The following is a 27,861-nucleotide window of genomic DNA, read 5'->3' on the forward strand; positions in this document are numbered from 1 at the left end:
CTCATATCCGAACTCTCATCGCAATGCTTATCATATTTGTGTGACTCTCTAGGCCCAATATTGAGTTAATCGTGAGTCATACATGTCAGAACTCCTTCTGGCATAGTGAATTATTATCTCCATAATAATTTATTGGACTCATCGATTGTAGATATACAAGGTCATTACGCCGTAGTCCCCAAATGATATAGGGGAATCCAATCCATTGGACTTGTCTGTCCTCAATTATCGTGTACATATAGTCTCTCATTAATCTAATATCCTAGAGACTATATACCAGGCATGGTGCTGTCAGACTCATACGGTTTCTACTCGAGTCTCACTCTAATCGGATTCTCCCAAAGAACCCTTTCTCTCTCAATACGAATGACTCTCGCTAGGGATTTGTCTGAGCAAGAACACATGAGATATTCCTCTCATGACACTGAGAATGGATGATCTTCTATCGACACTCAATAGCCCTCGTGAGGTTGAGTGTCACTCCTGATGACCAGTTGTGCTAGATCCGAGACATCCAGACCTATAAGTCTAGTATCAAAGAGTGGAGCACTCATACAGAACATCCTTTGTGTCTTAAGTCTAAGGATCATATACACCACTAGGACTACGAAATCACTGTCTGGTAATAAGGCATCATCAACCATTCAGTATTTCATAAGTAAATCAATCAATGAACTCATTCCACAATGAGCACCTGTATTGTATTCCTAGTGTTCCCACATGAGCAGCTATGAGACCAACTGCATCCATCATATGGATGGGTATACAACACATCGGGCTGTTCAGTTATCTCGATGTTTTAGGATTTATGTTTAAAAATGAATCGGTCTCATTATCGTGATCTCATCACGATCTGATTCTCATTGCATAGATCCAAGGATATCATAATATATACATGCATATATGTAATAGTCAATATAAAGTGATAAAATGTCAAAATATAATAAGCAAAAAGATTACGTTTCAAGTCTCACGTGTCATCACTCACATGATTGACTTATATAGCAAATATGACTAACAGTGGATTCATAAGAGTGTTGCATGCTTAAAAAATAGATATATTAATTATAAAGAAAGAGACACATATGTAAGATGACTAATAGTATGACCATAGGCATGATAGTATCATTGTACTATAGAGATAAGACTTTTATAGAGTAATCGATACTTTGCTCTCATAGATGAAGAGCATATGGTCATAAAACGGGGTCAAGGAGATAAAGAATACAGAGATAAACTTTGAGTATCGAGACAAGACAAAAGGGCAGAGGTTAGGAAACTTTATAAGATCGGTGTCGATTGGCTTCTCATTAAGATAGTCGTAAGTCAGCGACTTTGGGTTGATTTAGGAGTGCTCAACCAAGGGACAAAGTAGGTAGTATATGATGTTGTACCTTTTTACTCAAAGGAGTAGTCGATGAAAATGATAAAGAAGATGGTATAATCCCAAATGTTATCATAACTATTGGAAATTTGCTCTAAGACGGAGTGAAATTTTACTCTTTTTGGGCAAGACTTTTTGTATTCCGAAAGTTCGATAGGAATGCAAGGAGTGCAAACATTATAGGTGCTTTAGAAGTATGAGTAAAGAGTAGATAAAGGTTAGTAGTTAACTTGATATATAAAATACAATCATTGAAGAGGCGAACAAAGTTAAATAATTATTATCTTCTCAACTCTTAAGAGAATTGGTGAAATTAAATACTTCGATTCTCTTATTTATCCAGCAAATGAGCTCTACACATGTTAAAAAATGCTTTGAAGGAATTTAGTAGAAGACAATAGTTGTCAAATTCGTACCAATGGTGATTAATTTTATTGAAAGTAGATTGTCCATTTTATTTTTTAATAAAGTATTAATTAGAAAAAAAAAAGTGATATGGACCTACTTAGAGATCATAACTAAATAAAAGAGGAGCCGATAGACAAATTTTGTAAAAGAAAAATCTTAAAAACTTTAAAGTTTGTAAAATATTGTTTGTTAAAGCTCTAAGAAACATTCATCCAATTGAAGCAGTGTTAGGAATCATTAAAGATCAACATAACTCAATCGATCCTTCATTAAAGTCAAAGTCATTGGCAACTTAAAACAATATTGACAGATTAAATTTTTACTATTCAACAATAGCAATAGGGAGCAGTTAAAAGTTAAGATACGTGTATCGTAGTTAAAGTAGAAGATTGAAGATTTAATAAAGATAAAAAGATGTAATATCCATAAAGGTTTCGAAGAGAATGTCAAAGGAATAAGTGAGAGAAATTGTCATAGATAAATCTATACATAAGGTGTTCAATAACTTATTAAGAGCTTATAGTAAACTTAACGATCCTGTTATGATTGGCTTTTATAGCTGTTCTAGTATTGTAAATATAGGTTATGTGTAATTATCATGCATAGATAAAATTACCAAAAATAAGCCATCTATATGATCATTTTAAGGGTTTTCTAATTTTACTAAGTGGTGTAAAATATTAGCTAGTAGTACAACACCTTGAAACTTCCTCGATAACATATAATTAAATGGGCCTTTGGGGTATTATTATGGTTGCTTCGTTGTCTTGCTCAATAACTGTGTTATGTGATTACTTGTAGGGACTTTTAGTCGAAGCGAATCACTTTATATCCTTTCTCATGTGATCGTTTAAAGTTTATAAAATTTATATTTATAATTTATAATATTTATTAATTATTTGTTGAAATATCTACTTGTAGATCTTGAGTTAATTTTTTTTTATTTATCTTTTCTTTTATAGGTCCTTACGAGACCATAAAAGGTTTTAGAAAAACTGATTTTTGTGGACGGATACACAAAAATACCATATGACTGTAAGAATAAGGTGAAATTATTTCTTCCATCAAAATTTTTCATAGTAAAACCAATAAAAACAATCGATGATATTTTTGTTAAATCTCCAAGCATCAAAACTTTTGGATTATGATACCACTTTGTTTTGTCAAGGGAGAAGAGAATTAAAAATAAAACACTTAGAAATTAATAAGTTAAAGAAATATATCAAAAAATGAAAGCATAATTAACATTGACAAATCCCCACCTACAAAAGCAGATTCTTCAATATATAATATTAATTACAATTGGGTTATCCTCACTCAAGTACGATTTCTTTTGTTCACCTCTTAATTAAACATAAAGAACTCTCTTAATTCTCTCTAAAAGCTCTAGAGACTCTATTAATCCTCTCTGAAAGCTCACAAGAATAAACTTCTTATTTTAATTTAATTAAGACTCTATTAATTAATTTAAATATAATTAATAATTTTTTTAAAAAAATAATAATTAAATAAAAAGTGGGAACACGTGATGCGAAGAGCTCGATGATTTAGACATTGTTAAGGTGGTTTTCTTCTTCGATTTTATCCAAAACCACACAATTCAATTCCATAAGGTCATTCCAAACCATCACTTTGCTGCTCTCTCTATTATCACTGACTATAGTGTCAGATACATACAAACTAAAGGCACGTCACAACAAGCTCAACTACTAAACACCTCTTCCACTATTGTATTTGTCTTTCATGCTCCTTAATGTGCTCACATTTCATCACCTCAGAATACATCTCGTTGATGTGCTCACTTCTTTTATCATATGGCAAGATCTGTGATAGTGGAGTTCAGTTTCTCTTCTGCGTTATTGTGTTCACTGGATGTGAAATGTATCTTAATTAATGGTGGAGATCTCATGCAATGATGAATGGGGGGTGCATGAGAAAGTATTTGGTGTATCTATCTTGCTTCACAATTTTAATGTTGTCTTGTCTTCTGCTGTCTGTGTCTGACCATATGTTCAGAATGCTTCACAATCTCTCCAACCTTGGGATGGCATACCATGTACTAGTTATGTCCTCTATCTAACAGGATTCCATCCTACATTACCTTACTGTGGTAACATCACTGGTTAGTGTCAGCTTGGATGCTTCAAAGGTAGGGTTTCGTGACCCAACTTTTAGGTCTATGAACCAAATTAAATTGCATCTACTCCCTTAAAATAGTCCTCTAATGAATGAACTATGCATATACCTTTCGAATCAGGCATTAATTTTATGTAAACACTTCAACGGAGATTGACCAATAAAAAGAAAACATGCATTCACACAAATCACTTTGACTAATTTATCTTGGTCAAGAAACAAAATTTAACTTAGGCTAATTATCTTCTTTTTCTTGAGAGTAATAAATAATTCCGTCGATGTCAAAGTTCAGCTGAAATGTAGGCATTAATTGGGTTCATTTTCCTAAGACCATTTGCTTCTTAATTGCATGCATCTCATGCACGTCCAAAGGCTATTATCCCAAACTCACGGCGCTTTAAAATGAATGCCATATAAGATATAGAACCTCACATATAGAAAGAGTCAAACCTGCTTATTCAGCATTGTCTTGATCTTAATCATCAACTTAAAACACAAGACATGATCACCTAATCATAAAAAATTAAGGCAAAAATTTCAAAAAATATTTTATGACTGTCATGCTTGAGCTATGAGACATCTAAACCTAATGGTTGACCTCCATCTCCATTGCAAAAGCATGATCATGTTACTCATTAGAGATTCCCCAGTGTCAATATTGCTTTGTGGCCACTGCAGTATGTCACCGCTACCAGCTTCTTAGATGGCTCCAAACTTGTCTTAGTGTACTGTTTTACGAATAGACTACAGTATGTGTAGCTGTTCGCTTTTCTTGGTAATGGTGTAAAGCTGTCTCTCCCAATAATAAATACAGGAGCGTTAATTACCTATCAACTTGGATCTAATCTTGATTAGATTTCCCGATTAGAGATTTGATCGGAGGCTGTCCCATATTAACCTCAGGAAAACTCTCAGCCATCATCGGTCTCCATATTAAAGAGGTCAAAAAGAGATGTTCTTGTTTCCTTTTTATTTTATTTTAAATCAATTAAACTGTAAATAAATGCTGGAAGATATATCAAATTTGTCTCGCTAAATTCAGAAAACAACGTCAAATCTGTCTTTAATTGCCAATTAGTTCTCCGAGGAGGTATTGATTAATAGCCATAGGGAACACACGGATATATATCTATACCTATACACGCTCGAGTCTACCTTTGCTGTCCCTCACATTTTCTACTCCATGCAACACACGTACAGATCCAGACATCGACCCAGACGTACACAGATTGAGAGCCAAACCATTAATTGATGCTGAACAGTATACGACGGATCTAGATGCTATCCTAAGCCATTCATCTCTACAACCCATGCAATCCATAATATAATCACAAAACCCTTGTCCCCATCCCTCACCTCTCTCTCTCTCTCTCTCTCTCTCTCTCTCTGTTTGTATGTGTATATATATAGAGGTAGCCACTGTGTTATATGTAGCTTATCTTCCACTGTGAGAGAAGAACACAAGAGAGGAGGAGTGGAGGGAGGCTGGGCTGGTGGTTTGGTTTAAGTCTTGTTCTGTTCATGGCATGCATTAACATGTTCAATCCGGATCATCCCAGCCTCCACGACGCGGCGATGAGCCCGCGCATGTCGTTCTCGAGCGACTTCAACATGCAGCCGCCGCCAGCGCGCACCCCTGGCCCGCCGCCGGACTCCGACTTCGAGTTCTCCGTCGGGAGCCACCCTATGATGGCCGCCGACCAGCTCTTCTTCAAGGGTCGGCTTCTTCCTCTCAAGGACAACCATCAATGCGGAGGCCACAGGATTACCACACTCCGCGACGAACTCCGTGCCAACGGCAGCGGGGAGCGGCTGCCTAAGGGGTCCATCAAGTGGAGGGGCCTCCTTGGGCTCAGGAAGACTGCGGCGAAGAAGGGTGACAAGAAGGAAGACGAGCTCCCGGGCAAGTCTCCACAGGTTGGCATCGGTGACATACATGTACAACATCTGTTTCTTTCTGCATGTGACATTGGTGCATTCAATTTCCTGGCCTCCTCGATCTTGTTTCGTCACATGCATACTTTTCTTGGTTCTCACAGGATCTATGAATCCAACGACGACGGAGCCTAATCTCCGGTCAGGGAGGAGGTGTGCAGTAAATAGAACGCTTCTGCTTCATCTCACTCTGATGCTGCTGTCGTTCGCTTGGGTGAAAAGGTTGTGGAAACTGGGATTTGAGAGGGAGCTCCTTCGATTTTTTTCCAAGTTAGCAGGGATGACCGTGAAGAAACTTTGAGTCGTTCGTGTGGGGTTGGTTGGATGGCATTAACTCTTCCATTAATCTGTGCTTTGTTCTTTTGGGAAGGAAATCCACAGTATTTTCGGACCAGGGTGGTATTCAGCTGTCTACTTTCCATATCAGTTCCATCTGTACAAATCTGCGCAGCTGGAAACTTAATGGTGCTCTGAGCCTGAGTTGAAATCTCTGTCCATGACTTTGATCTGACATCAATCTTGCTTGGCCCCTCTAGGGTTTGGTGCTGTCCTTACCCCTGTCCTTAGAGGTGGAGCAACAGAGACTGAGAACGTGCATGCTAATAATATATTTTGAATCGACTCCTGTCTCCTTCATCTCCAAAGCAATCTTAATTAATTAGCTGTTACACCCAGAACTGAACTCTTCTCTTCTTCCCGTCATTGACATCTCGATTCATAATGATAGAAGAAGACAAAGAAGTAAACTAAGTTAAGAGAGGCAGTAGGCTGTAAGCGTGCAGATAAAAATACTTTAGAGGTCACTTGACTCCTTGGAAGAAACTACGGAAACTTCGCCTTCTTTGCCTCATGGCGAACCCCAAAAGCTGGACTCTCACCTCAAGTGCATTCACGAGCTACATCGAAGTAATTAATGTCATCACCATTTTAATGCGTGGGGTTAGCTTCAGTTAATGTTTGTACTTGGCAGTGGCGGATACAAGTAAAGACGACGACTGTGATACAAGAGGAGGATTCTTACCGCTACTTGGAATTCGAGAATGCCAGCGATTCTTGATCATCTTCTTAAGAAAGCATTAATATACCTTCTTACTAAAGCATTCTATGTAGAAAGCGAAAGCTCCATTTAGAATACAAGATAAAATGATTAGCGTGCTGCAGGAAAAAGTGCTCTGTAAGCAGCAACAGGGATGGCCTTGGACGCCTGGACTCGGGTCGACTCGCGAGTCGACTCGGTAAACGCGGTAGACTCGCACGAGTCGGTTCGAGTTTTCTGAGTCGAGTCCAGCTGGTTGGGTATAAGTCGGTATAAGTCGGTTGGGAATAACTCGGTGATCGCGATCTTTTCCCAAACGCGCGACCACGGATCGGTGAACCCTAACTAAGATCCGCCGCCGCCGCCGCCGCCGCCGGAGAGATCCCCGGAGCCGGTAATCTACCGCTGCCTTCTGGTTCTCTCGAGCCTGATCTCTCCGGTAGTCTCGAACGGTCGTCGCTGCCCAGTCTTTCGGTTTCGGTACGATATTCTCACCTCTCCTCAATTTCACTATGACTACCACCTTCTCTTCTCTATGTGATAGCCATCCTCCACCGTCAGAACCCTTCGTCATCCCCAACTACTTCCCTCCCCTAACTGAGCGCTGCTGCTTGTCTTCTCCTTAACAGCCCATAGACGGCCCTCTGCGCGACAGGTTAGCTTTGCAACGCATAGGATAGCGGTGCTCAACTGCTCATCACAATTTCCTGTTCTTTCGAAATAGACAACTATAAGGAATAATATGGATGGCTTAGTTCTGACTTCTGTTTATTCTTTTGACACAATCCATATAAATTGTGATTAGGAATGAGTTTTATGTTACAGAATTCACTTAGTCGATCAACACAAGAAGTAATCGAATACTTGGTTATGTTACTGAATTTTTTTTATTAGAAATCAAGTTATGATAAATCTTGTAACTTACAGATTATCATATGTTACAATTAAAATCCATTGCAATTGTGCATTTCACCTTCTTTGATTGATATAATTGAAAATTTGAGCCTTTGGATTGCTAAAACGTAAGCAAATTATCGAGAGGAGAATAGCAATATGTTAGATCATAGTTTAGTGATAGACTATCACTGAGTTGATAGTTACAGAACCAGAAGGATTTTGCTGCAATAAAATGTATGTTTTTGGACTAGTTTCTTTATCGGTTAAAACAGGGAAAACACTAATCCCTCACTAACATAAATATTAGCTAAGATATCCTTTGTCAAGAACAGCTCAAGCTTGAAGATTGACTTTGTACTAGTCTTTAAGCTGGGGATATGTTCAAAGATCCACTTCTTTTAAAAGGAAAAAAAAATGCAGGATCTGTTTGTTCTCTTCTGGGTAGGTTTCCATGTGAGGGAGTGGAGTTTCTTCAGCAAAATCCTACCATCTTTGAGAAGATAGTGAACTTTTGAATACATGCATACGAGAGATGCCTTTTGCTGGAACTCCAAGGGATAACTTTTTACCAAAAGTTTATTATGAAATTTTGTTTCAATAATTTATTTTACTATCTTATTTGTTGCCTCAGTACATGTTTGTAGGTTTTCATATGGCATTCATTTTGCTTAATCTTATTTTTATATCCAATGACTGCATTGAAGGTTAAGCTTTTAGCCATGGTTCTTACTGGTAAAAGCTTGTTCCAAAGGACCCACTATGAAGTCTTGTCAGTTGAAGAACATGCAAGTTATGATGAGATCAGAACAAGTTACAAAACCGCCATTCTGAATTCTCATCCTGATAAGCTGCACAAGAAATCTGATGCATCTACAGATCACCAACGAGATTTTCTAGATGTGCAGAAGGCATGGGAAGTACTTTCAGATTCTATGTCAAGGGCAAACTACGACAAGGAGTTGCAATCGATGAGACAGGAATTGGAGGTTCCGGCTAATGAAATTGAATTGGGAGATATGTCTGTGGAGTCTGTTGGTGATTTTGAGGAGCTTTTCTATGAGTGTAGGTGTGGTGACTACTTTTCCATCACATGGTCGGAGCTCAAAGAGATGGGCATTATATTGGATAAAGAGAGTGTAGAAGTACATTCATCGACTGTTTCATTACCAGCTTCAGTTCTTATTCCTTGTGGCTCTTGTTCACTGAAAGTTCGTCTGACGATAGATCGCAGTTCTTGAATTGGATTCACTTCTCTTACAATGGAAGAACACCTTTTTTGTGTCTATTTTGCTGTTCCCTGTATTTTTTTTTTTTCTCGACTTACAGGGGAGCAAAATTTTGATAGGTGCCCTGCCAGTCTAAGACAGTAATCTAATTTTGTCTGTTATGCTCAATGTATTAATACTTTCAGAAAAGAGAGCGCCACTGCAACCATATTATGAATGTCTTGTATTGCAAATACTTTACTGAGATGAAGCTTTTGTCACTTGTATTGAATATTTGGGTAAGCATTCGTGTCCTGATGTGGTTCAAGATTGAACTTGACCTTATTTATGTCTTGTATTACAAATACTATATTGAGATGAAGCTTTGTCACTTGTATTGAATGTTTGGGTAAGCATTTGTGTCCTGATGTGGTTAAAGATTGAATTTGACCTTATCCACCATCCTGAATATGATGTTTTGCATTCTGATCCTTCCACCAAGGAAAGTGTAATATTAAATTTTGACTGTGGTGACAATTAATGGGACCTGTCATAGTTTATTCTGCAGATGAGTGTAGGGTAAGATTTGTTTCTTAAACTACAAATTATGTATGTGACAGGAAAAATTATTGTAGTTAATAACCATGTCATTTTATAATAATAAAATCATGAATCTACTTCTGTCATTGTAGAGTGTACTCTATATTATAATGTGATACTGACTTGCAGTAGTTGATTCATCCTTACATAGCAAATTGAAGTTTGTCCATTTGTTATGACATCAATATAAAGTCAGTGTTTAGATATTATTTTGATTTTTTTTCTTTTGAAGGTAAAAATGTTGACAGTTTTATCTGCAGTTCATCAAATGGATGGATAAGATTGAGTTTAGATGAATTTTGAGTCCCCATAGTTACTCAAAATTAAATCTTTTGCATTTGTATGAAATGTAATTAAGGTGAATTATATGAAATATATTAAATAGAATGAGCTGCAATTGATGTGGCAGCATCCACTTGCAACATACCACCAAACACTTGCATCCAATAAAAGTAACTCTTTCTCCTGCTGCGAACTCCCATCCCCCATGAGTTCATACCCATTCTCACAAAAGAGAAGCGGGCCCACGCCTGGAGACTACGGAGGGGCCCTCGTATTCTGTGTCTCGTTGGCACGTCAACTATGTCAACCCACTTCTCTCACATCCACATGCCACACGTGCCAATCTTTTGACCAGGAAGGAGACGTAATGCATCCATATCATCGCTGTCCTCACTATCTCCTGTGCTCCCCCATCTGCTGGTGCTTCTCGTGAATACCGTGCGATCCGATGAATCCCGACGACGAGATCGTATACGATACGACGCCCCGCCTCATCCGCGTCTTCAAGAGCGGCCGCGTCGAGCGCTACCTCTGCACAGACGCCACGCCCGCCTCCGTCGACCCCGCCACCGGAGTCTCGTCCAAGGACGTGCTCGTCTCGCCGGAAACCGGAGTCTCGGCCCGCCTGTACATCCCGAGGCTCCGCGAAGGCGATCGACCGGAGAAGAAGCTCCCCGTCCTCGTTTACTTCCACGGCGGTGGCTTCTGCCTCGGCTCTGCCTTCATCCCGCTGTTTCACAACTACCTCAATTCCCTCGTCGCTCAGGCCCACGTCATCGCCGTCTCGGCCGACTACCACCTCGCTCCGGAGCACCCAGTCCCCACCGCCCACGACGACTCGTGGACGGTCCTCCGCTGGGTGGCCGGCCACGCGGGAGGAGGGGGGGCGTCCGCGGCGGAGGCGTGGCTGGCGGAGCGCGCCGACTTCGAGCGGGTGTTCCTCGCGGGCGAGAGCGCGGGGGCCAACATAGCCCACCACATGGCCATGCGAGCGGGGATCGGCGGGCTGCCGTGCGGCGTGAGGATCCGCGGCGTCGCGCTGATCCACCCGTACTTCCTGGGATCGGACAGGGTGGAATCGGCGGAGATTTACCCGGCGGCGACGGAGAACCTGGAGACGCTGTGGAGGACGATGTGCCCGTCGTCGTCGGGGTTGGACGACCCAATGATCAACCCGGTGGCCGAGGCGGCGCCGAGCCTGGCGGGCTTGGGCTGCGACCGGGCGCTGGTGTGCGTAGGCGGGGCGGACGCGCTGAGGGACCGGGGACGGGCGTACTATGGCAGGCTGAGGGAGAGTGGATGGGAAGGGGAGGCGACGCTGTTCGAGGCGGAAGGGAAAGCGCACACTTTCCATCTCTTCGAGACGGACTGCGAGGAAGCCATAGCCCAACACAGGGCTGTTTGCTCCTTCCTTAATCTTTAGTTGCATGTGATGAGTGGATGGCAAGAGCGATTCCGGCGATCTCACTGAATCGATCCTCTTTGGTCGTGAGAGTTTGAATCATGTCAATTCATGGTTGGTTTGGCTATGAACAAGTTTGATCCTTTGGCTGTTGACAAAAAGGGTTGTTCTTTCTTTTGGTATTTGGGATCAGAAATGCTTGAAGGCGATTCAATTACTTTTAATTTTAAATGAGGTTCAGATGCTTTTTGGTCGATTTACAAATAAATATAAGTCAAATGTGAGTCCTAATTTAATTTAGTTTGGGATTGAGATAAGACAGACTTATATCCTGAGAGCTAATTTCGATCCTTGAATGAAACGATATTCTAATTCTATATTTGATAAGTGATTATATGAACTTTTATATCATGTTTTATATTTGATAATTTATTTTCGTTATAAATATGTTATGTTAATCGTTTGCTGAGCTTTATATGTTTATCTCGTTGCTATATAAATTTTTTAGGATGATTTATCGTTTTCTAAAATATTTAAATTGAGGTGGTGAAATGTTAGAAAACTTTCGACAAATTTTTAGTGGATGATATGTTTTTATTATATAAGTATATTTGCTATCCAATGAAATATTGATGATAAATATAAACTTATTCTTTAGTGTAAACCATAAAATCGTCGAATAGCCGCAACTTATTACTTGGACTCCACTCTCCAACGTGGCTTGTTTTGGAGAGCAAGAAACACAATCTCACGTGTTATTGGACGATTCTACTCGAAGAATCCAACGTCGTCTGTTCCATTTGGATGATTTGTTCTGTCTTTTCGTATGATATATTATATTGTTAGGAGGTATGTCCAAATCATACCGCTGCGAAAAACATATATAAATAGATGAAGAAAAGCTGAAAGAGTAATAAAAGGCGGCTTATATTTTAGCTCTGCAAACCTCCAAATCTACTGTAGGATTTGATTGTTGTCTCTCCTCTTTGGTCAAACAGTACTCTCCCTCTTCCCTTCCCCTCACCTTCCCCGCAGCCTTCCTCATTTAAGACTCCACCTTCGTTCTCCATCCGTATCTCCATGCTGTTCCTCTTCGAAGGCCATCAAGAAAAAGAGACACACAGAAAGGCTTGAGAGAGAGGGGTGACGATGGAGGTGGTGGTGCCGGTGCAAGACTTGCACTTCGACAGCGCATGCACTAGCCCCTACGTGAGCGCTCCTTCGAGCCCGAAGCTCCTCGGCGAACCCTTCGACTTCTTCCGCCACTACACCAGCGCTCCCACCAGCCCGACGCGCGCCTCCGCCATCTACGCCCGCTTCGACGCTGTCTCCTACAACGATTCTCTCCCTCCGGCGGCCGCTGCCTCCGGCAACGGCTTCGACTTGGAGGAGAAGCCCGGCACGACCAAGCCCCGCGGCAGATCCGCCAAGGATGAGCAGGAGGACGTGTCTGACTTCGTTTTTGAGTTCAGTGGCCACCTTGACAAAGATGGGTTGCCGGTGCTGACCACCGCCGATGAGCTCTTCGAAGAAGGGAGGATCCGGCCGCTGAAGCCCCCTCGTCGAGTGACACATCAGGTTATGGAAGACGCGAGCAGCGTGGCCTCCTCGCCGAGGTCACCGAAGCAGAGGGGTTTGTGGTCTCCCTGCCACCGAGGCAGTGGAGGACGGGGAGAAGAGTTTGAGCCCTTCTCCGCAGCGACGGTGGACGTGACGAGAGATCGAGGGAGCGAGAAGAAACCTAACCCTCCCTCGTTCTCTTCTTCCAGACGTCGGAAGGGATGGAGATCGCTCTCTCCGCTCAGAGAAGGGGGTCTCTTCAGGACAGCTGCCAACAACTCTCCTCCTCCCCCCACCGTTTCCACAGCCGCCCTGAAGACTGGCAGCGGCAGCGGAAGCAAGAAGTGGCGGCTAATGGATTTACTCCTCTTCCGGAGTGCGTCTGAGGGACGCGCCACCGGCAATCGGAGCAAGGATCCTCTCCGCAAGTACACTCTGCTATCACCACCATCATCATCAAACAAGAAAGCCACCACCGAGGACTTGAAGAACTCGAGCTTCAGATCGACCGACAGCAGCGGGTCGATCAGGAGGCGGCGTGCGTCCTCGCATGAGATGCACTATGCCGCGAACCGGGCAGCCTCGGAGGAGCTGAAGAAGAAGACCGCACTTCCCTACCGGCAGAACCTTTTCGGTTGCCTCCGCTTCAACCCGGCCGTGCTCAGCATTTCCAGGGCATTCGACAGCCGACGATGACGATGATGAAGATTCTTGTTGTCCTTCGCTTGTAATAATAATCAGAACGACGCCTCATGCAATTCAAAACACCAATCTCTATTCCTCTGTTACGTATTTACTCCCTGTCTCATATCAAGTAATCTGAGATGATGAACGTAAAGGGAACAGTTACCCTGCAGAAGAGTCTGGTATGCGCATATGAACATAAACACGCAAGATATGTCGAGGTTTCCCACGGACAAACGGCAGCAAGAACGCAATGTCAGCCCACGCTCGGTGAAGAAGGTGAAACCACAGTAGAAGTCGAGGCCATCTGCTTCAGCTACAGTGAACCTGCGGCACGGCGCAGCGTGCATCGCAGCTTTCGACGGCAGGGTTCCATTGACTTTTCCTATGTGAGCCATGGCTTTACATCGGTGTCCCCACCGCCGGGGCCTTCTCCACGTACCACACCTCGCTGCTTTCTCCGACAGTTCTGCTCCTGTCGTTCGGGGTTTGGACAGAAAGTCCAATCCGATCGGTGAAAACGGACGCTGATTACAGAGGAAGAGTACTACTGTAGGTTTTGGTCTGTAGCTCGCACAAGTCAAACGCATGAGAGCATCAAATAGCATCGTGATTTCCATGTCGAAGTTGCCGACCTCAAAGAGAGCAAATGGGTATAGCCGGACAACAGAAGTTACACTGCATCATGAAAGGTTAACTTCGTCGATGGGCAACAGAAATGGACAGCAAAAGATGGATAGAAATCATAGCAGGTCGAAGATGCAACTCGAGTCCACTGTGTTTGCATCACCTGCTCTCCATCTGGTGGATGATTTCTGAAGCCGAATTCCAACGACCAAAACGCCGTCCGACGATCAGAGTTTGTGGCTATGTTATGAGGAATTATTATGATGTGGATGGCAAGAAAGGAGGCACCCAAAGTCCACAGCGTTATTTATTAGGCTTATCGTGAGTCGCTTGAACCTATCGTACTGGAAAATAGACTATTATTACCTGTGGAAAGTATATTGCACTGTCTGTATTCTTAGATGTTGTTGTCGATCACAATCTCCAATCAAGCTTAGGAGTGATGGGGGTTAACTCCACCAGCAAGTTGGGTGGCCTAAAATGGTGGGCGTGTCAAAGCTCCACATGTGGGTGGTCGGCACAATAGAAGACACTAAAGAACAAGCAAATCGATCGAGAAAGGCGGAGCACCACATCGTCTTCCACCTCGATTCTGCTCGTGGTGTTGCAGGGTGATAGGGTCATCTTTCGGGGTGCCTGCCTGCAAGCTGTATGATGAAATGCTCAGCGGATTTCTTTGACGACCTCCCTCGGGGACAGAGAGAGCGGTTGGAACAGTAGCAACGTCATGCTGGCTTTGAACAAAGTCCGAACATATGAACGCGATTTAGAATGCGGCACCGCGGATTGTGGTGAGATGCAGAATTCTTGGACTGCCAGCTTCATGTGACTGATAAGAACAAGACAGGAACAAATAACATGGCATGGATTGTACTGTGAAGTGGTTCTCATTTGATGCCCAGTCAAACAAGCACAAGGTTACATACCATTCGATACAATAAATGAAGTACTGTCAGGTTTTGCTTCATAAAAGAAATATCAGTATGACTTTCTTCCATTCTTTTCCTTGCAGCCTCCATTGCCTTCAGAGCCTCCGCTTCCTCTTTAGATATCATCTTCGCTTTCTCATCATCCCTTTTTCTCCTTTTAACAGTCGCTGAAGATTGTGCACGCTTAACAGCTCTGTGTTGAGATAACCAACCCTGGAGCTCCAGCTTCTGCACAACACAATCATTCATCATTCCATCGAAATTGAGAGTGAAACATAATGAAGTTGTGACATTATCGAGGTCCAGAGATTTTGATGTTAAAATAGGAGAATAACATGATTATTTCAGTTAAAACTTCATCCATTTTTTAATACATCATCATAAGGCCTCCTTTTATAGGGCCAAAATTGTCATGCAACTACAGTAACTCAAAACATAATTGTGACAAGTCAACAAAAATTCAAAGACAAGAGAAACCAAGTTTCCTGAAAATAACTCATCCCATGATTCCAACATTTGCCCTAGTCTACATCTCTTGCACTTTGTGCAAATCATTTTAGAATTCATAGTTGGGCCACCATGACATGTCCAAAATGGAAGTCCCATGGACCTGATCCCCGCTCACCCTGACATTTGGCCATCAAGTTTAACCAGATATGGACCAACTCGATCCTGCTAATAACAATGACATTTTGCATCCACAAACCATTCAAGTCTATACAGTGGATATGGGTTCAGGTTACCAGACAAATAGGGTCAATGTCTGGAATCATCAACATATGAAGATCTCAGTATTGAACTCCTTAGATAGGAGACAAATTTAGATGACTGGTTTGCAGTCTGGCAACCTTACCGTACAATGCGGAGTCAGCTAGTTGATATTACTCGGAATATCATGGTGAGTGAAGGAAAAGGTTTAATAATGTGTCATGCAAGTGACTGTTGACATGGTATGCAAATCAAGTTCTGTGGAAGTAATAGTATGCATGTTGGTTTTCAAAGTTCAGAAGACTAATTTGAGAAGAATATTTGTCTTGTTACCATTTCTAGTTGCAGCTGAACACTGGGCTTCATCTGTAATTGTCTTATTAGATTGTAGTCCATCGCTAGTATCAACTCTCTGGAAAGAAGCCAAATCATTCTGGTAGCTCTTTTTTGCTTTCTGCATGACACATTAAAATATAAAGAATCATCAAAACAAACATTTCAATCATGATAATAACACTAGATTAACATCAATGTCATGGTTCATAAGAAAATTACTGCTTCTATTTCCTTTAGGGCACGTGCTGCTTCTTTTTGTTCCTTCTCCCTGGCAGCGCTCTCCTTTCTCATAGTAGCAAGCCTCTTAGCAACATTGTCCTTGTGGCGCTGACCAAGTTCATGAGTTCTGATGTTCAAAGGGTTGTTTGCAATATAGATCTTGCAGAAATCACACCATTTTTTTCCTTGACTAACCCAATACTGCAAAAAACATGCAGAAAAAGATACCATAAACTGCTTCTGAAATAGTAAGACAGCAATGAAATGACTCTAAGAACCAAGCTCAAATTTTCTTTCACTAGATCGACCACTTTACTGCAATAATCAAAAGAATATTATTGACAAAGGATTCACATAACTCCTGGCAAAAGGAGAAAGGTGGAACCATAATACTGTTAAGGTGATCAGAAATACTGGTATCCCCATATCTCGAACACTGTTTATCCATCTAAAGATTATTTCTAGTATCAAAAAAAGCATGCAACCATCAGTCTTCTGAATCTCATTTATACCTTCTTCAAAATCAACATATGGTTCAAGATTGTACAGAAGTAATATAACCAGCATCCAGAGGCATGTAAATTTCAAAACGAATAATTTGCCCCCAATTGTTTTTGCAAGAAATCAGTGACTGTTCCTCCAGTACACATATCAAAACGGCATCATCAAGTTCCTTATCTCATTTGCCACTCAAGAAAGAGATAAACCAAAAGAAGATTACCATCATCATCATTCTAAACATCAGATTATTCCAGAAATGTTATTTCACATCGAAGCTTTTGCACCGTTCCTCTATGCCCCTTCCATAGAGTGAGACAAAGAACCCTAATTTGAAAAAATAGACCAATCGAGAGCGGTTACCTCCGTCATGCTGGAAACGATCAGGACCGAGTTCTCGAGGAGAAAGGGCGAGCTCTGGCGATCGCAGTTCCTTTCCGGCAAGAGTCTCGATCGAGGTTTATGAATATATCAAAAACTGTTAACGGATCGGATCGAGTCGGATCGTCAATATACAATCCGAGCTTATTCAGATGTGGGACCATTGATGGAGATTGGGTTCGTTAAACCCAAACGTCCCTCGCCCAACCCGATCGATGGACCCAATTGAGCCGGCTTTGTAGAACCTAAATCGGGTTTGGGCCGGGAGGTCCCAACTCGACCGTAATAATAAGGTAGGGTCCGAACCGGACCAATTCAGTAATATGTATTATACATAATTAAAAGCTCGTTATATATATATATATATATATATATATATATATATATATATATATAAAAGGAAGTGCAAAGGTAATACTTGGATAAGAGAACCTACCGAATGGTCATTTGGATTAATGATGGTGTGTGTGCATAAGCTGATTTATTAAGAGCAGCACTGAAAATAGTAACTGCAAAAATTGCATAAAGTGAATTTTTGTTGCATTAATCCCTCTGAATTTTGAGTTAATATATTATATCTTTATTTGGGATTCATCATCTTCCTTGAACATTCAAATAAAAGGCACATTACAGAGAGCATTGTTAAAGACCTGCAAACAGCTTCTACCTGATTTATATATATTCACAGTGGTTACTGTGAATATAAAAACTAAATATTACAAGCAAATAGAAAATAGTATGAGTTTATATGAAGAAGTGAATAATTGCAACATTCAGGAACTTCAGAAGCCTCAAGATATGTGGATGAACATAGTACTAGACACAACTATCAGACTGTTCAAGATAACACCAGTTTGACATTAGCTAGCAGTTCCATATCAATCACAATCTAAAATCTGTGACTGATTCTGAAGATACTACGAAGCCTTTCTCAATTTGAAGTATAGACACTATATCATAGAGATTGGGTAATACAATACCTCTCCTTACTTTTTACCTCCCCCCACATATGCAACCTGACATATGTTGGCATGATCTTCAGAGAATGGAGATAAATTCCTTCTGAATAAGATAGAAATATCTCAGCCTGACTGAACAGATGAAAACTATAAATAGGAGACATATGGTGAGTGTAATACAATGAAGAAGTACCTGTAAATGAGTCTCCTTTACTCTGCCATCCTTGTTTGTTTGCTGATAACCCACAAACCAAGGTTTGGGTGTTGAACATGAAAACAGAGTGGATGATGGAACATGCAGTTTTGACATGATGATGTAGTGCAAAATTGTGATTGATTGAGCAATCAAGATATGTACTGCATCAAGAGTCATGGTTCTAAATGGCATTAATCAACCACAGGTACCAAAACTCAATGGGTGAAGGCCTTGTGATGCTTGTTCTAATCCTAGGAGCTCTGGTTCTAGTTGAAAATGACCACACACATGATCAATATTTTGCACTCCCTTACCCAATAAATGAGGCACTCAAGGATGTTGTATACCTTACATGACAAACAACAAGAAGTTGCATAACATCATTCTTATAAATTAAGTGGTGAATGAATCAATAGTTGGGAAGAATTCAAAGTCCAAGACAGCAAGGGAGAACCCAGATCTCTTAGAGGTGATTACAAAAGAGGGCATATCTCCAGACACCTAAGGAGACAACGACGAATTTAAAATGAGCATAGTAAATTGTTCGCCAACTATTTTCGTCGGGTGATCTTTGTATCTGATTTTATGTGATTCATAAAGCAAATCAAAGATAAGAAACTATTGAAAAACATTCAGAAATCTAATCACCAACTGATCATATGATACAAAGTCCCAAGGATTATAATGAACTAAAAAATAAAGGTTCAATAGAAACCCTTCAAACCCATAAAAATATTTTGAACCAGAGACAGGGATCATTACCAACAATTCAGCAAGCTTGCAAATCTAACAATTGCAAAAAAGTGCTCTTTATAGTTAATTGCCATGATTTTATTCACGCTAAGCTTCAAACAATTGCCTTCAATCAAACATGTGGAGATGTTGTTTTGTCTAGTCAACGTCAAGCTAAATAAGCATTGCAGACAAGGATGACAACAACAAGAACCACAAGAGGCCAGCAAAACATTCTACAAGCAATAAAACATTCTACAAGCAATACTATACAGACAAGAAGTTTGCCAAAAGCACAAGCGAGACAAGTTTCTGATGATGCTCAAGGTTGAATTGACGCAGTTAATGTCAGTCGAGGAAATGGGTTGGCAAAACACAGGCTTTTTTCCTCACCTGTCAATACTTCACCTTGCTCCTGACCCAAGCTTCTGCTGTCGCTCATAGAGATCCTCCGCCAATGCCTGTCTCAAGCTCTCACCCATATAGTGAAGAGATCGTTCACTCTCCACCAGGCTGGCCGGCTGCGGACTCTCGGGCGGATCCCGCCACATGTACCTCCCTTCGTCTTCCGGCTCCTTGGCGAATTGACACATATTGTGCAGAACCACGCATGCGACCACCGTCTGGGCCGCATGATCAAGCCCTACGTTGAGGTTCCGAAGTATCTTCCATCTTCCCTTGAGCAACCCGATAGCAGCCTCCACCGACGCTGCGCGACCTTTAGCCAGAGCAGAATCGAATGCCTCCAGTGCGGGGGCACTCGAAGTGGCCGCCGACGAGGACGACGAGAAGGGAGTGAGGAGGAAGGGGAGAAGGGGGTAGGAGGAGTCCCCGACGAGGTAGGGGCGCACGTGCTGGCCGCGGACGGAGATGACGTGGTCCCGAAGGGGGAGGGCGCCGCTGCTGCCATTGTTGTCGAGGAGGAGGCGGTAGAGGCTGCTGTCTCGGAGGTGGGAGGCAGGGTCCGAGGAACCAGGGGCGCGGACGCAGGCGTCCCAGAAGACCTTGCGGTGGTCGGCAACGGCCTGGAGAAGGATAGAGGGGAAGGAACGGCTGGGGGATCGGAGGAGGTCGGTACCGGGTTCGGGGGCGGAATTGGGGTGCGAAGGGTTGGGATGAGGGGCTTGCCGGAGGCGTAGACGGACGGGGGAGGAGGCGATGGCGGCGGCGAGGTTGGGGAGCGCGGTGATGTCCTTGAAGGACTGGAGGGTGGAGAGGAGGTGGTCGGGGTTGGCGGGGAGTGTGACGTAGCGGGGGTAGAGGCGAGTAGAAAGGAGGCGGGTGAGGGCGTGGGTGCATCGGGAGACGAGGGCTGGGGGGAGGGAGAGGGAGCGGGCGAGGGAGCGGGACGAGAGGCCGCGGGAGAGGCGGGCGAGGGCAACGGAGAAGGCTCGGTCGAGAGGGAGCGACGAGGGAAAGGCGGCAGAGGCATCGAGGTGGCGGAGGTTCTTCAGGAGGGTCTCGAAGACGGGGTGGGAGACGCCGTAGAGAGAGCGAAAGCGGGCGTCGCGGGCGGAGGGCTCCAAGGAGAGGATGCGATCGGAGGAGAGGAAGAAGAAGCCGGTGGAAGGGGAGGCGACAGAGCGGGGGGGAGGGGGTGGCGGAGGAGGGGAGGGGGAGGAGGAGCTGCGGCGGCGGCGGCGGCGGCGGGATCGGCGGTGGCGGAGAGTGGAGGAGGCGTAGGAGAGGACAGAGGCGATGGCGAAGAAGAGCAGCGGGGCTGCAGCGGAGGATGCGGCGGCGGCGGAGGAGGAAGGGGGGTTGGAGGAGGAGGTGGGATCGAGGTAGGTGTGGAGGTGGAGGAGACTGGAGAGCATCAGCAACAAGGACGGATCATCCATCCTTGTTCTTCTTCTTCTTCTTCTTCTCCTCCCTCCTCTCTCTTCCCCAAATGACGACGGACGGGGAAGAAGGGAGAGGAGACGGAAAGAACACGGCGGAGACTCCTCGATGCGCACAACTCGGGAGGCAAACGGCTTTCCAGAGCAGAACGCGACGACGAAACAAACCGTGAGCGTTCAACTCCAACTCGGTTGCTGTAGTGCGCTCCAACCAAACCAAAACACTTCTGCGTTGTGGAGCCGAAGACAACGACGAGGGCTATTACGGCCTTGTCGTTTGGGCTTGTGTTCTTGTGGGGAAGACCAGACCGAGCCTCGGCCCTCATGTCGCCTACTTAACAGGCCGATAGAGAGGCCCAATTCGAGATGAATAAGAGCGTGCATGAAATGCACGAGTTAGGCTTCGAATATTTCAGTGATGGGATAGTTGACATGCACAGTGAAATATGGTTCACGTAAGCTGAAAGTGAGTGCGAGCATTCTATGAAGAAAGAATCTTAAGTAAAATTTAGTGGGCAATAATTGAAAATGACTTGATAAGACTATCATGAACTGCTTATTTTCTCTTAACTTTGTTCCAACAATTTGAATGGGAAGATAAGGACGATCGGTAGCATGGTGACTATTATTTTCAAGCAACACTATAGTGATTCGTCACTGTACTGTTTGAATCGACATAAATGAATGCAAAATGATTTTAATGACCTACTCTTCAGAAGAACACTGTTGTATGTCCCAACAAAGCAGCATATGTTATTAGGTTTTTTTTTTTTTATTTAGGGTGTCTAGATATAAAACTTTCTATAGTTTCTAGAAAAAAAATATATAAATTTTTCATAATTTATGTGAGAGGAATATAAAGAAATTATGATTTTAAGTGTGGATAACCTAAGAGTCTTGTAATTGATTTTATATTATAAAAAATTTATTGTAGATGAGAGTTACTCAACCATATTATAAACCTTACATCGATTTTTTATTATATTTCTTATATATTAATCTCTAAGTTTTTTCTTATGATTTTAAGTTTTTTGGTTCTTCTTTCCCTTCCCAACAAAATAGTATCAGAGCCCAAATATCACTGATTCAACAAGAATGAGCATTGAATATTGGAAGGAGCATAAAACAAAAATTTTTCTCTTCGGGATATATAAAAGTGAATAAAATACACACTAAAGGAGAAATTATTGGGATTGATAAATATTTTATGATTTTTGAAACCAATATCCTAAGAGGATAAAAAATCTTGGTACGAAAAGGAGTATTTTTATAGAGAAAGAATACATATATAATTAGAGTTTAGTTTTTTTATAAATATCTAATGCATCTTTAGATTTTAATAAGAAAAAGAAAAAGTTATTATAAACTTTTGGTGCTCCTAAGTTCTCTCTCTTGCTTATCTATATAACATTTTTTAGAGTTTTTAGAGAGAGAAAAGATATAAATTCTTTAAATTTTATATGAGAGGACATATACAAAAATTATACTTGAGTGAGATAATTCAATAATCTTATAATAAATCTCTGATAATGAAGAATTTAGTTTTCTTACGTTTGAGTTTGATTTTAAGTTTTTTGATTCTTTTCTCTCCCTCTAACAAGGAGATTTTGTAAGTATAGATTACTACCCTTATGACTTTGATACCATACGAAGAAACGGAATATTTTATATATATATATATACTCTTAAAACTTGAATGAATATATGCATCTGGATTTTATATTTACTTATTATGGGAGTATAATAGTAACTCTAATCACATCAAGAGAATATTTTTTATTTAATTAACTAAAATTCTATCACTTTTCAAATCTCCCAAAGATAACTTAAAAAACTTTACACAAAAGTGGAAAATGACAGATCAGTGCAAAAAGTCAAAGAAGGGGGGCCCAAAGTTAGGTTTGTCTTGTGCTTTACCAAATGATTGAATCAGGATTCAATATAATCCCAGTCTAATTTATCCATTTACTTTTCATGGACTTATCAATCTCTTATTGTCTCCCATTAATGTATTTTTCTTTTTCTGTTAGTGGATCATCACGGAGATCCAACTCACCTTTAACTGAGCATGACTTGACATCCCTCAAATGCGTACGAGATTCTCCACCGGAAAACAATCACTGTTCAGGGCAGCTGGCTCATCCTGTTTCTTCCATACACTTCAAAAGATGCTTTGGTTCTTCCCAGTGGAGATTTGATGACCACGGTTCTCGGTGTGCAGTCCTTGTTATGGTCCATAAGCAAGCTTTTGATGAGACTTGAGAAGTGCGTGAAAGGAACTGCCAAGCACGAGGAAAGCTGCCGCATGTAACAGGAATCAGTGGTCATAGCGTGCATCGGGCACCACTGTTGCTTGTTGCAAGGAAAGCATGCTTATTGCAGTTAATGTGCAAAGGAGAAAGAACGGCTCCTTTAATTACACACTGAACTGACACACATCATGACACGCTCAGAAACAACGAGGAAGAAGCAAATGCATTCTTGTAGTAGACTGTAAGGGAGACGCCGCTAGCTGCGTTGCCATCTTTCTCAGTGGCCATTGGCGTTTGCTTTCCTGAGGCGCCGTTCTTGGGAAAGTCGCTGCGCGAGGTGGGTGAGCGCGTCTGCGTTGGTTCCCTCTCCGTCGAGCTCCTCAAAGATGCCTGTCTCCAGGTTGACTCTCGAAACTGGCTTCTTTAGAAGGTTCTTCCCGATCTGCACCAGCTCCTGTAGGTTCTCCTTCGTGGACACATCGACAGATGACCTCTCACCTACCAAGGTGTCATCCTGCACATTCACATCATTCATTGAACGCGAAGATAAGAACAGCAGCGACTAATTTTAATGCCCAAGTTACCTGAATCCTGAGGTAGTTCTTCTCACAATTAAGTGACTGGAACAGAGACGACATGTGGATGTCAACCACATCGGCGCTTCCTTGAAAGAAGCTGTCGATCAAGGGGGTCGAACCACCATGATACAGCCACTGCAGAACTCCCCATTTGGACGCTAGATCTGCACTAAACTTCTGCTCTATCTTAGCCGAGCCAGTCCCGATCGAGATGATGATGAAGTTGTGGTAGTCTATCGACTTAAAGTTGGCAAAATCCTTGTTCATCAAAGCGATTTCCTTCTTGATTTGGCTCATGGCAACCAAAGTCTAAATCAACCAAACAGTGACAAGATAGTCATCGATCTGAAAACAAGGACGTATAACGCGGTCGCAAGTCAGCAAAATCATGCTCACCGGGTTGTTTGCTGCGATGCCGCCGTCGATGAGGTCGTAACTACGAGTGTTTCCGTCGGAGTCTTTAGTTTCAAAGTAATGTGCCGGGAGGTAGGTTGGGGCGGCCGACGTACTGATACAGATGTCAGCAAGATGAGCATCCTTGAGAGCCGCAAGTCTTGCCTGAACAGTAGGTCAATCAGATGAGCACAAGTTTGCCTCGACTCCGAATCTCAGCGTCGAAGCTTACGAGACGACCAAGATCAGTACCTCGAAGGATGAGAAGATGACTGGCTGCAGAAGCTTGATGTCGAAAGTTGGGATTATCACGTTGGTTAAGGTCTGACTTAGCTTTGTTTCGGTGAGCAAATCCTTTACTTTGGTGTGCAGAAATTTCCCATCATATTTCGGCCCCATGATCGCACCGGCTAACTTCGTCACCGAGCTGAGAAATCCTTTTCTGCAAGGGAATTCAGATGCGTTAACAGTAGCTGTTTTGTGCGCACACGCACGTGAGCTTGTGCATGAACTCCTTAACTTACCCTTGAGGAAAAATCTTGGGGCTGTTCTCGAGGTAGAAGTCGATCACTTCCTTTGCAGAGAACATCGGGCGGTTGTTCTCGTTCGGAGCAGTGATCATGGCCGTGAGCAATCCTCCTGTGCTCGTTCCCGTAATCACATCAAAGTAGTCCGCGATCCTGGCGTCCGGTCCATCCAGTTCCTGAACCCACACGACATAAATACGTTTCACTGCATGGACAGATTTATAGCAACTGGTTCATGGGGCATGCACGCAGGAAGGAAGAAGACGATGGTGTCAGACCTGAAGCTTGGATTCGAGAAAGGAAATAATGGTCCCCGGAATGAGGCCTCGAACGCCTCCTCCATCGATGCTCAGCACCGTGATCAGCTTCCCCTTGGAGGGCGGCGGCGTGTGCGGATGCCTGCGATGACGGTGGCTGTGATGGGAGCTCGATTTGGTCGTCTCCGCCATGGCCGGATCTCAAAGCTTCCAAGGTGGTGAAGGCGAGCAGAAGCAGCAGAATTCGGTCTTCACTGATCTACGAGCTCCCACCGGAGTATGGGGCTTGTTATATAGATGGAGATCTATCGATGCGCTTCCGAATACGACACATGTTTCACACGAGTTGGAATTCTTCGAACTCATCTCACCCGAATTGCACGAAAACATGTCCTTATATCCTATACACACATTAAATTCGTCTCGATTCCACTTAGCCTTTATCTTCTCACTTAATTATTGACCCTATCAACAATAATAAACAAATATACATCGGCCCATTTCCAATGGGTCCAAACTATTGAAGCCACATGTCATGTCTCCTCCCTCGAGTGAAATCTATTACAACATGTACGAAGTTGGTACCAATTGATTTATCATGGTGCTTATATCAATGATCATCGAACAGTGCTACAAATCATGAGAAAGCATGGGATCCTATGTTGTAATTTGCAACTTGATGTTTTATTATCACCCAACCTAAGCGTATTAATATGCATTAGATAGGTGTCTTTATCACAGTTATCATTGGAAATTTATATTGAGAGGGATAAAACATAATTGACTTTACGGCATATGCATGGTTGAGAATCTTATTGAGCCATGATTTGTCGGAACTCGAAAGGCTGTAGACTTCATCATGACAAAATTTGAAGTATAATTAATTATGATATCACTAAAAAATTAGGGGCCTCTTTGCCCCGTAAAATGATGTAGAATGAAAATAAAATTAAAAAAATATTACTAGAAAGGATTTTAACAAACTGATTTTATAACGAATGATGAAGATGAGAGAAATCAACTTCTTATAGTAAAATTCTTTTATAATATTTAAAGATATATTTTTTTATGATTTCATATATTTGGAGGAAGTATTTTATTTATATTAGTTTTAGATCTTGAAAACTAGCTAAGTGAGATAATTAAAAAATATATAAAAATTAATAATATGAGATAATTGAAAGAAAAATAAAAGTGATAATCGGACAACTTTAGATTATTTAAAACTAATTTTATTATAAAATCATACAAAAACAAGTCTTTTTTTGTTTTCTAAAAATAACACTAAAATTAATTTATTAGGATTTTTAGTAATCTTGATTATGTCGATATTACAAGCGAAGAGGAAAAAATTTATTATGATGTCGATATCAGTAATTGATTATATCCTTTACACAGTGATGTTTTTTTGTTTATTTCAGTTTTTCTCCTATAAAATTCTAAAAAAAAGCACTCTTCTAATTTCCACCATTTTTATTTTTTCCAAAAAATAATCCTCTAATTGTTTCGAGAGACACATGAGAATCATGTAGCCGTGTGGAAGCCTACAAATAAAAGAGAATTATGTGATTTGACTACCTAATTTAATTTCCTTCACCAACCAAAACGTGGGGTGCATGCATTTGCCTCGTTCTTCCCTTCATATGAATCATGTGGAGTGGAACGTCGTCCGCTTGTTGGAAGACAAATCGTGTTTTGATTCTTCTTGGCTGAGTTTAGGTAAAGAATGATGCAATAATGTACCAAGTACAGTTTTGTAGATGATAGGGAAAAGCTTAGCCCTGTCAGCTTACCCCAATCATCAGAAGGGATCTACCCTGCTTGTCTTAGCTTTTCAAAGTAGGCACATAAGATCCACTCTTTAGTGGTACCATAATTGAAAAAATAATACATCGTATTAGTGACTGATAGCATGCCCTAGCATTTCTAGTTATCTCCTAGTTGACATCTCAGCTAAGTCGTGTTTTCTTATTAATGACTAATAGCATGACTCTCGGCTTTACCGATCTTCCTTTCCGAACAATCGATGGAAGAATCACTCTCCGTCTACCCAAAATCGATAAGGGAGTTAGCCTAGAGGTGTCCTAACGATTTGCCCAAGACGCTAAAGGACACAAGTCAGCAATCCATCGTCATTACTGCCTCCACCATACACGGTAAGAGGGGCCCTTGCTAACGCACGTCCAAATCACTTGGTGCCCATGTATAATAGCCAAGCCCAGACGATAAGGGGTCAGGCAAAAACTTTTTTTTCTTTCATTTACACTGCTTATACTATTCTTTTCCTCCCTCTCCGTTTTTCGCTGACCTAAGCATCGAAGCGGTTAATCCGAGATGCCCTAGCACAGGCTAGTTGTGCACGACCCTCGGTGCCATCCCGAGATGTGACTAGTGTTAGGATTGAAATTGGCATGGGGGAGGAGGTGTGAATTAGAGCTTTCATAAAAATTACATCGATTCAAAAGTGTCATTTGATAAATCCCGTATCGGAAAGACTAGTTTAACTTGAAAGTGTTCGTAAGCGTAGTGAATAAGTAAATCAGTTTATAATATTTATAAAAAAAATAAAGTAAATATAAATTAGATTTATAGTTGTTCGGTCGTTGTGACCGACGTCCCGACTTTCACTATCAATCTTCTTTCCAACGGGCGAAGATCAATTATTCTTACAACTCTTTCTCCTTTTCACATGCTCAAGAGAAAACTTTTACACATCTATCTTTTACACTTAGACCTCACTTCTTCCTTTATAAAAACTTCTATATACTAAAAAGAGGTAATTACACTAAGAGAGATTTATAACTTTTTTCATAAGAATTCTTTCCCCATTTCTACTCAGTTTCTTGTTCTTCCAAGTAGAAATAATTGGGATATTTATATACCCTAAATGACTTCAAAA

At 41.9% G+C, this 27,861-nt stretch overlaps 7 protein-coding genes across 10 annotated transcripts; 4 read left to right on the forward strand and 3 right to left on the reverse strand.

Annotated features, from left to right (window-relative positions):
* Window positions 1-5,379: 5,379 nt before the first annotated feature.
* LOC103992214 (uncharacterized) lies at window positions 5,380-6,472 on the forward strand. The gene is made up of 2 exons (XM_009411831.3): window positions 5,380-5,845; window positions 5,968-6,472. Exons 1-2 carry the CDS (start codon window positions 5,450-5,452, stop codon window positions 5,974-5,976), a joined length of 405 nt encoding a protein of 134 aa, XP_009410106.1. The 5' UTR covers window positions 5,380-5,449; the 3' UTR covers window positions 5,977-6,472.
* A 710-nt stretch (window positions 6,473-7,182) lies between these two features.
* LOC135584398 (uncharacterized) lies at window positions 7,183-9,293 on the forward strand. 4 transcript variants are annotated; one of them, XM_065159018.1, is made up of 3 exons: window positions 7,183-7,379; window positions 7,529-7,554; window positions 8,501-9,293. In XM_065159018.1, the coding sequence occupies exon 3, from the start codon at window positions 8,516-8,518 to the stop codon at window positions 9,032-9,034; it is 519 nt and encodes a 172-aa protein (XP_065015090.1). In that variant the 5' UTR covers window positions 7,183-7,379; window positions 7,529-7,554; window positions 8,501-8,515; the 3' UTR covers window positions 9,035-9,293. The 4 variants fall into 4 exon arrangements, with proteins under 4 accessions (XP_065015090.1, XP_065015088.1, XP_065015087.1 ...); XM_065159016.1 differs by having other exon boundaries at window positions 7,184-7,379; window positions 7,461-7,554; XM_065159015.1 differs by having other exon boundaries at window positions 7,184-7,554.
* Window positions 9,294-10,088: 795 nt separating this feature from the next.
* Window positions 10,089-11,541, forward strand: LOC103992217 (tuliposide A-converting enzyme 1, chloroplastic-like). Its single transcript, XM_009411839.3, has one exon. The coding sequence runs from the start codon at window positions 10,332-10,334 to the stop codon at window positions 11,304-11,306; it is 975 nt and encodes a 324-aa protein (XP_009410114.2). The 5' UTR covers window positions 10,089-10,331; the 3' UTR covers window positions 11,307-11,541.
* Window positions 11,542-12,284: 743 nt separating this feature from the next.
* Window positions 12,285-13,641, forward strand: LOC135642091 (uncharacterized). Its single transcript, XM_065157928.1, has one exon. The coding sequence runs from the start codon at window positions 12,435-12,437 to the stop codon at window positions 13,539-13,541; it is 1,107 nt and encodes a 368-aa protein (XP_065014000.1). The 5' UTR covers window positions 12,285-12,434; the 3' UTR covers window positions 13,542-13,641.
* Window positions 13,642-14,922: 1,281 nt separating this feature from the next.
* On the reverse strand, window positions 14,923-17,218 carry LOC135642919 (zinc finger protein ZOP1-like). The gene is made up of 6 exons (XM_065159399.1): window positions 17,210-17,218; window positions 16,349-16,549; window positions 16,127-16,247; window positions 15,748-15,800; window positions 15,083-15,313; window positions 14,923-14,985 (listed from the first exon to the last, which is right to left on the reverse strand). The coding sequence occupies exons 1-6, from the start codon at window positions 17,216-17,218 to the stop codon at window positions 14,923-14,925; spliced, it is 678 nt and encodes a 225-aa protein (XP_065015471.1).
* On the reverse strand, window positions 16,349-21,204 carry LOC103992267 (protein ALP1-like). Its single transcript, XM_065157927.1, has 2 exons — window positions 19,508-21,204; window positions 16,349-16,549 (listed from the first exon to the last, which is right to left on the reverse strand). The coding sequence occupies exon 1, from the start codon at window positions 20,953-20,955 to the stop codon at window positions 19,519-19,521; it is 1,437 nt and encodes a 478-aa protein (XP_065013999.1). The 5' UTR covers window positions 20,956-21,204; the 3' UTR covers window positions 16,349-16,549; window positions 19,508-19,518.
* Window positions 21,205-23,308: 2,104 nt separating this feature from the next.
* Window positions 23,309-25,315, reverse strand: LOC103992220 (patatin-like protein 2). The gene is made up of 6 exons (XM_009411841.3): window positions 24,984-25,315; window positions 24,703-24,881; window positions 24,431-24,620; window positions 24,182-24,343; window positions 23,792-24,094; window positions 23,309-23,721 (listed from the first exon to the last, which is right to left on the reverse strand). The coding sequence occupies exons 1-6, from the start codon at window positions 25,152-25,154 to the stop codon at window positions 23,485-23,487; spliced, it is 1,242 nt and encodes a 413-aa protein (XP_009410116.2). The 5' UTR covers window positions 25,155-25,315; the 3' UTR covers window positions 23,309-23,484.
* Window positions 25,316-27,861: the final 2,546 nt, after the last annotated feature.

Source organism: Musa acuminata, chromosome BXJ3-7 (assembly GCF_036884655.1).
Source record: "Musa acuminata AAA Group cultivar baxijiao chromosome BXJ3-7, Cavendish_Baxijiao_AAA, whole genome shotgun sequence".
Classification (NCBI taxonomy): domain Eukaryota; kingdom Viridiplantae; phylum Streptophyta; class Magnoliopsida; order Zingiberales; family Musaceae; genus Musa; species Musa acuminata.

What these genes read in the sequence shown, in the direction of transcription:
- LOC103992214 (XM_009411831.3), top strand. Translation starts at nt 5,450, where the DNA reads ATGGCATGCATTAACATGTTCAATCCGGATCATCCCAGCCTCCACGAC.
- LOC135584398 (XM_065159018.1), top strand. Translation starts at nt 8,516, where the DNA reads ATGGTTCTTACTGGTAAAAGCTTGTTCCAAAGGACCCACTATGAAGTC.
- LOC103992217 (XM_009411839.3), top strand. Translation starts at nt 10,332, where the DNA reads ATGAATCCCGACGACGAGATCGTATACGATACGACGCCCCGCCTCATC.
- LOC135642091 (XM_065157928.1), top strand. Translation starts at nt 12,435, where the DNA reads ATGGAGGTGGTGGTGCCGGTGCAAGACTTGCACTTCGACAGCGCATGC.
- LOC135642919 (XM_065159399.1), bottom strand. An exon ending in CCCTAAAGGAAATAGAAGCA is followed by an intron (nt 16,248 to 16,348) that starts GTAATTTTCTTA and finishes TGTGTCATGCAG; the next exon opens with AAAGCAAAAAAGAGCTACCA. An exon ending in TTATTAGCAGGATCGAGTTG is followed by an intron (nt 15,314 to 15,747) that starts GTCCATATCTGG and finishes TGTGTTGTGCAG; the next exon opens with AAGCTGGAGCTCCAGGGTTG.
- LOC103992267 (XM_065157927.1), bottom strand. Translation starts at nt 20,955, where the DNA reads ATGGATGATCCGTCCTTGTTGCTGATGCTCTCCAGTCTCCTCCACCTC.
- LOC103992220 (XM_009411841.3), bottom strand. Translation starts at nt 25,154, where the DNA reads ATGGCGGAGACGACCAAATCGAGCTCCCATCACAGCCACCGTCATCGC. An exon ending in TTCTCGAATCCAAGCTTCAG is followed by an intron (nt 24,882 to 24,983) that starts GTCTGACACCAT and finishes GTGTGGGTTCAG; the next exon opens with GAACTGGATGGACCGGACGC. An exon ending in AGAACTACCTCAGGATTCAG is followed by an intron (nt 23,722 to 23,791) that starts GTAACTTGGGCA and finishes GTGAATGTGCAG; the next exon opens with GATGACACCTTGGTAGGTGA.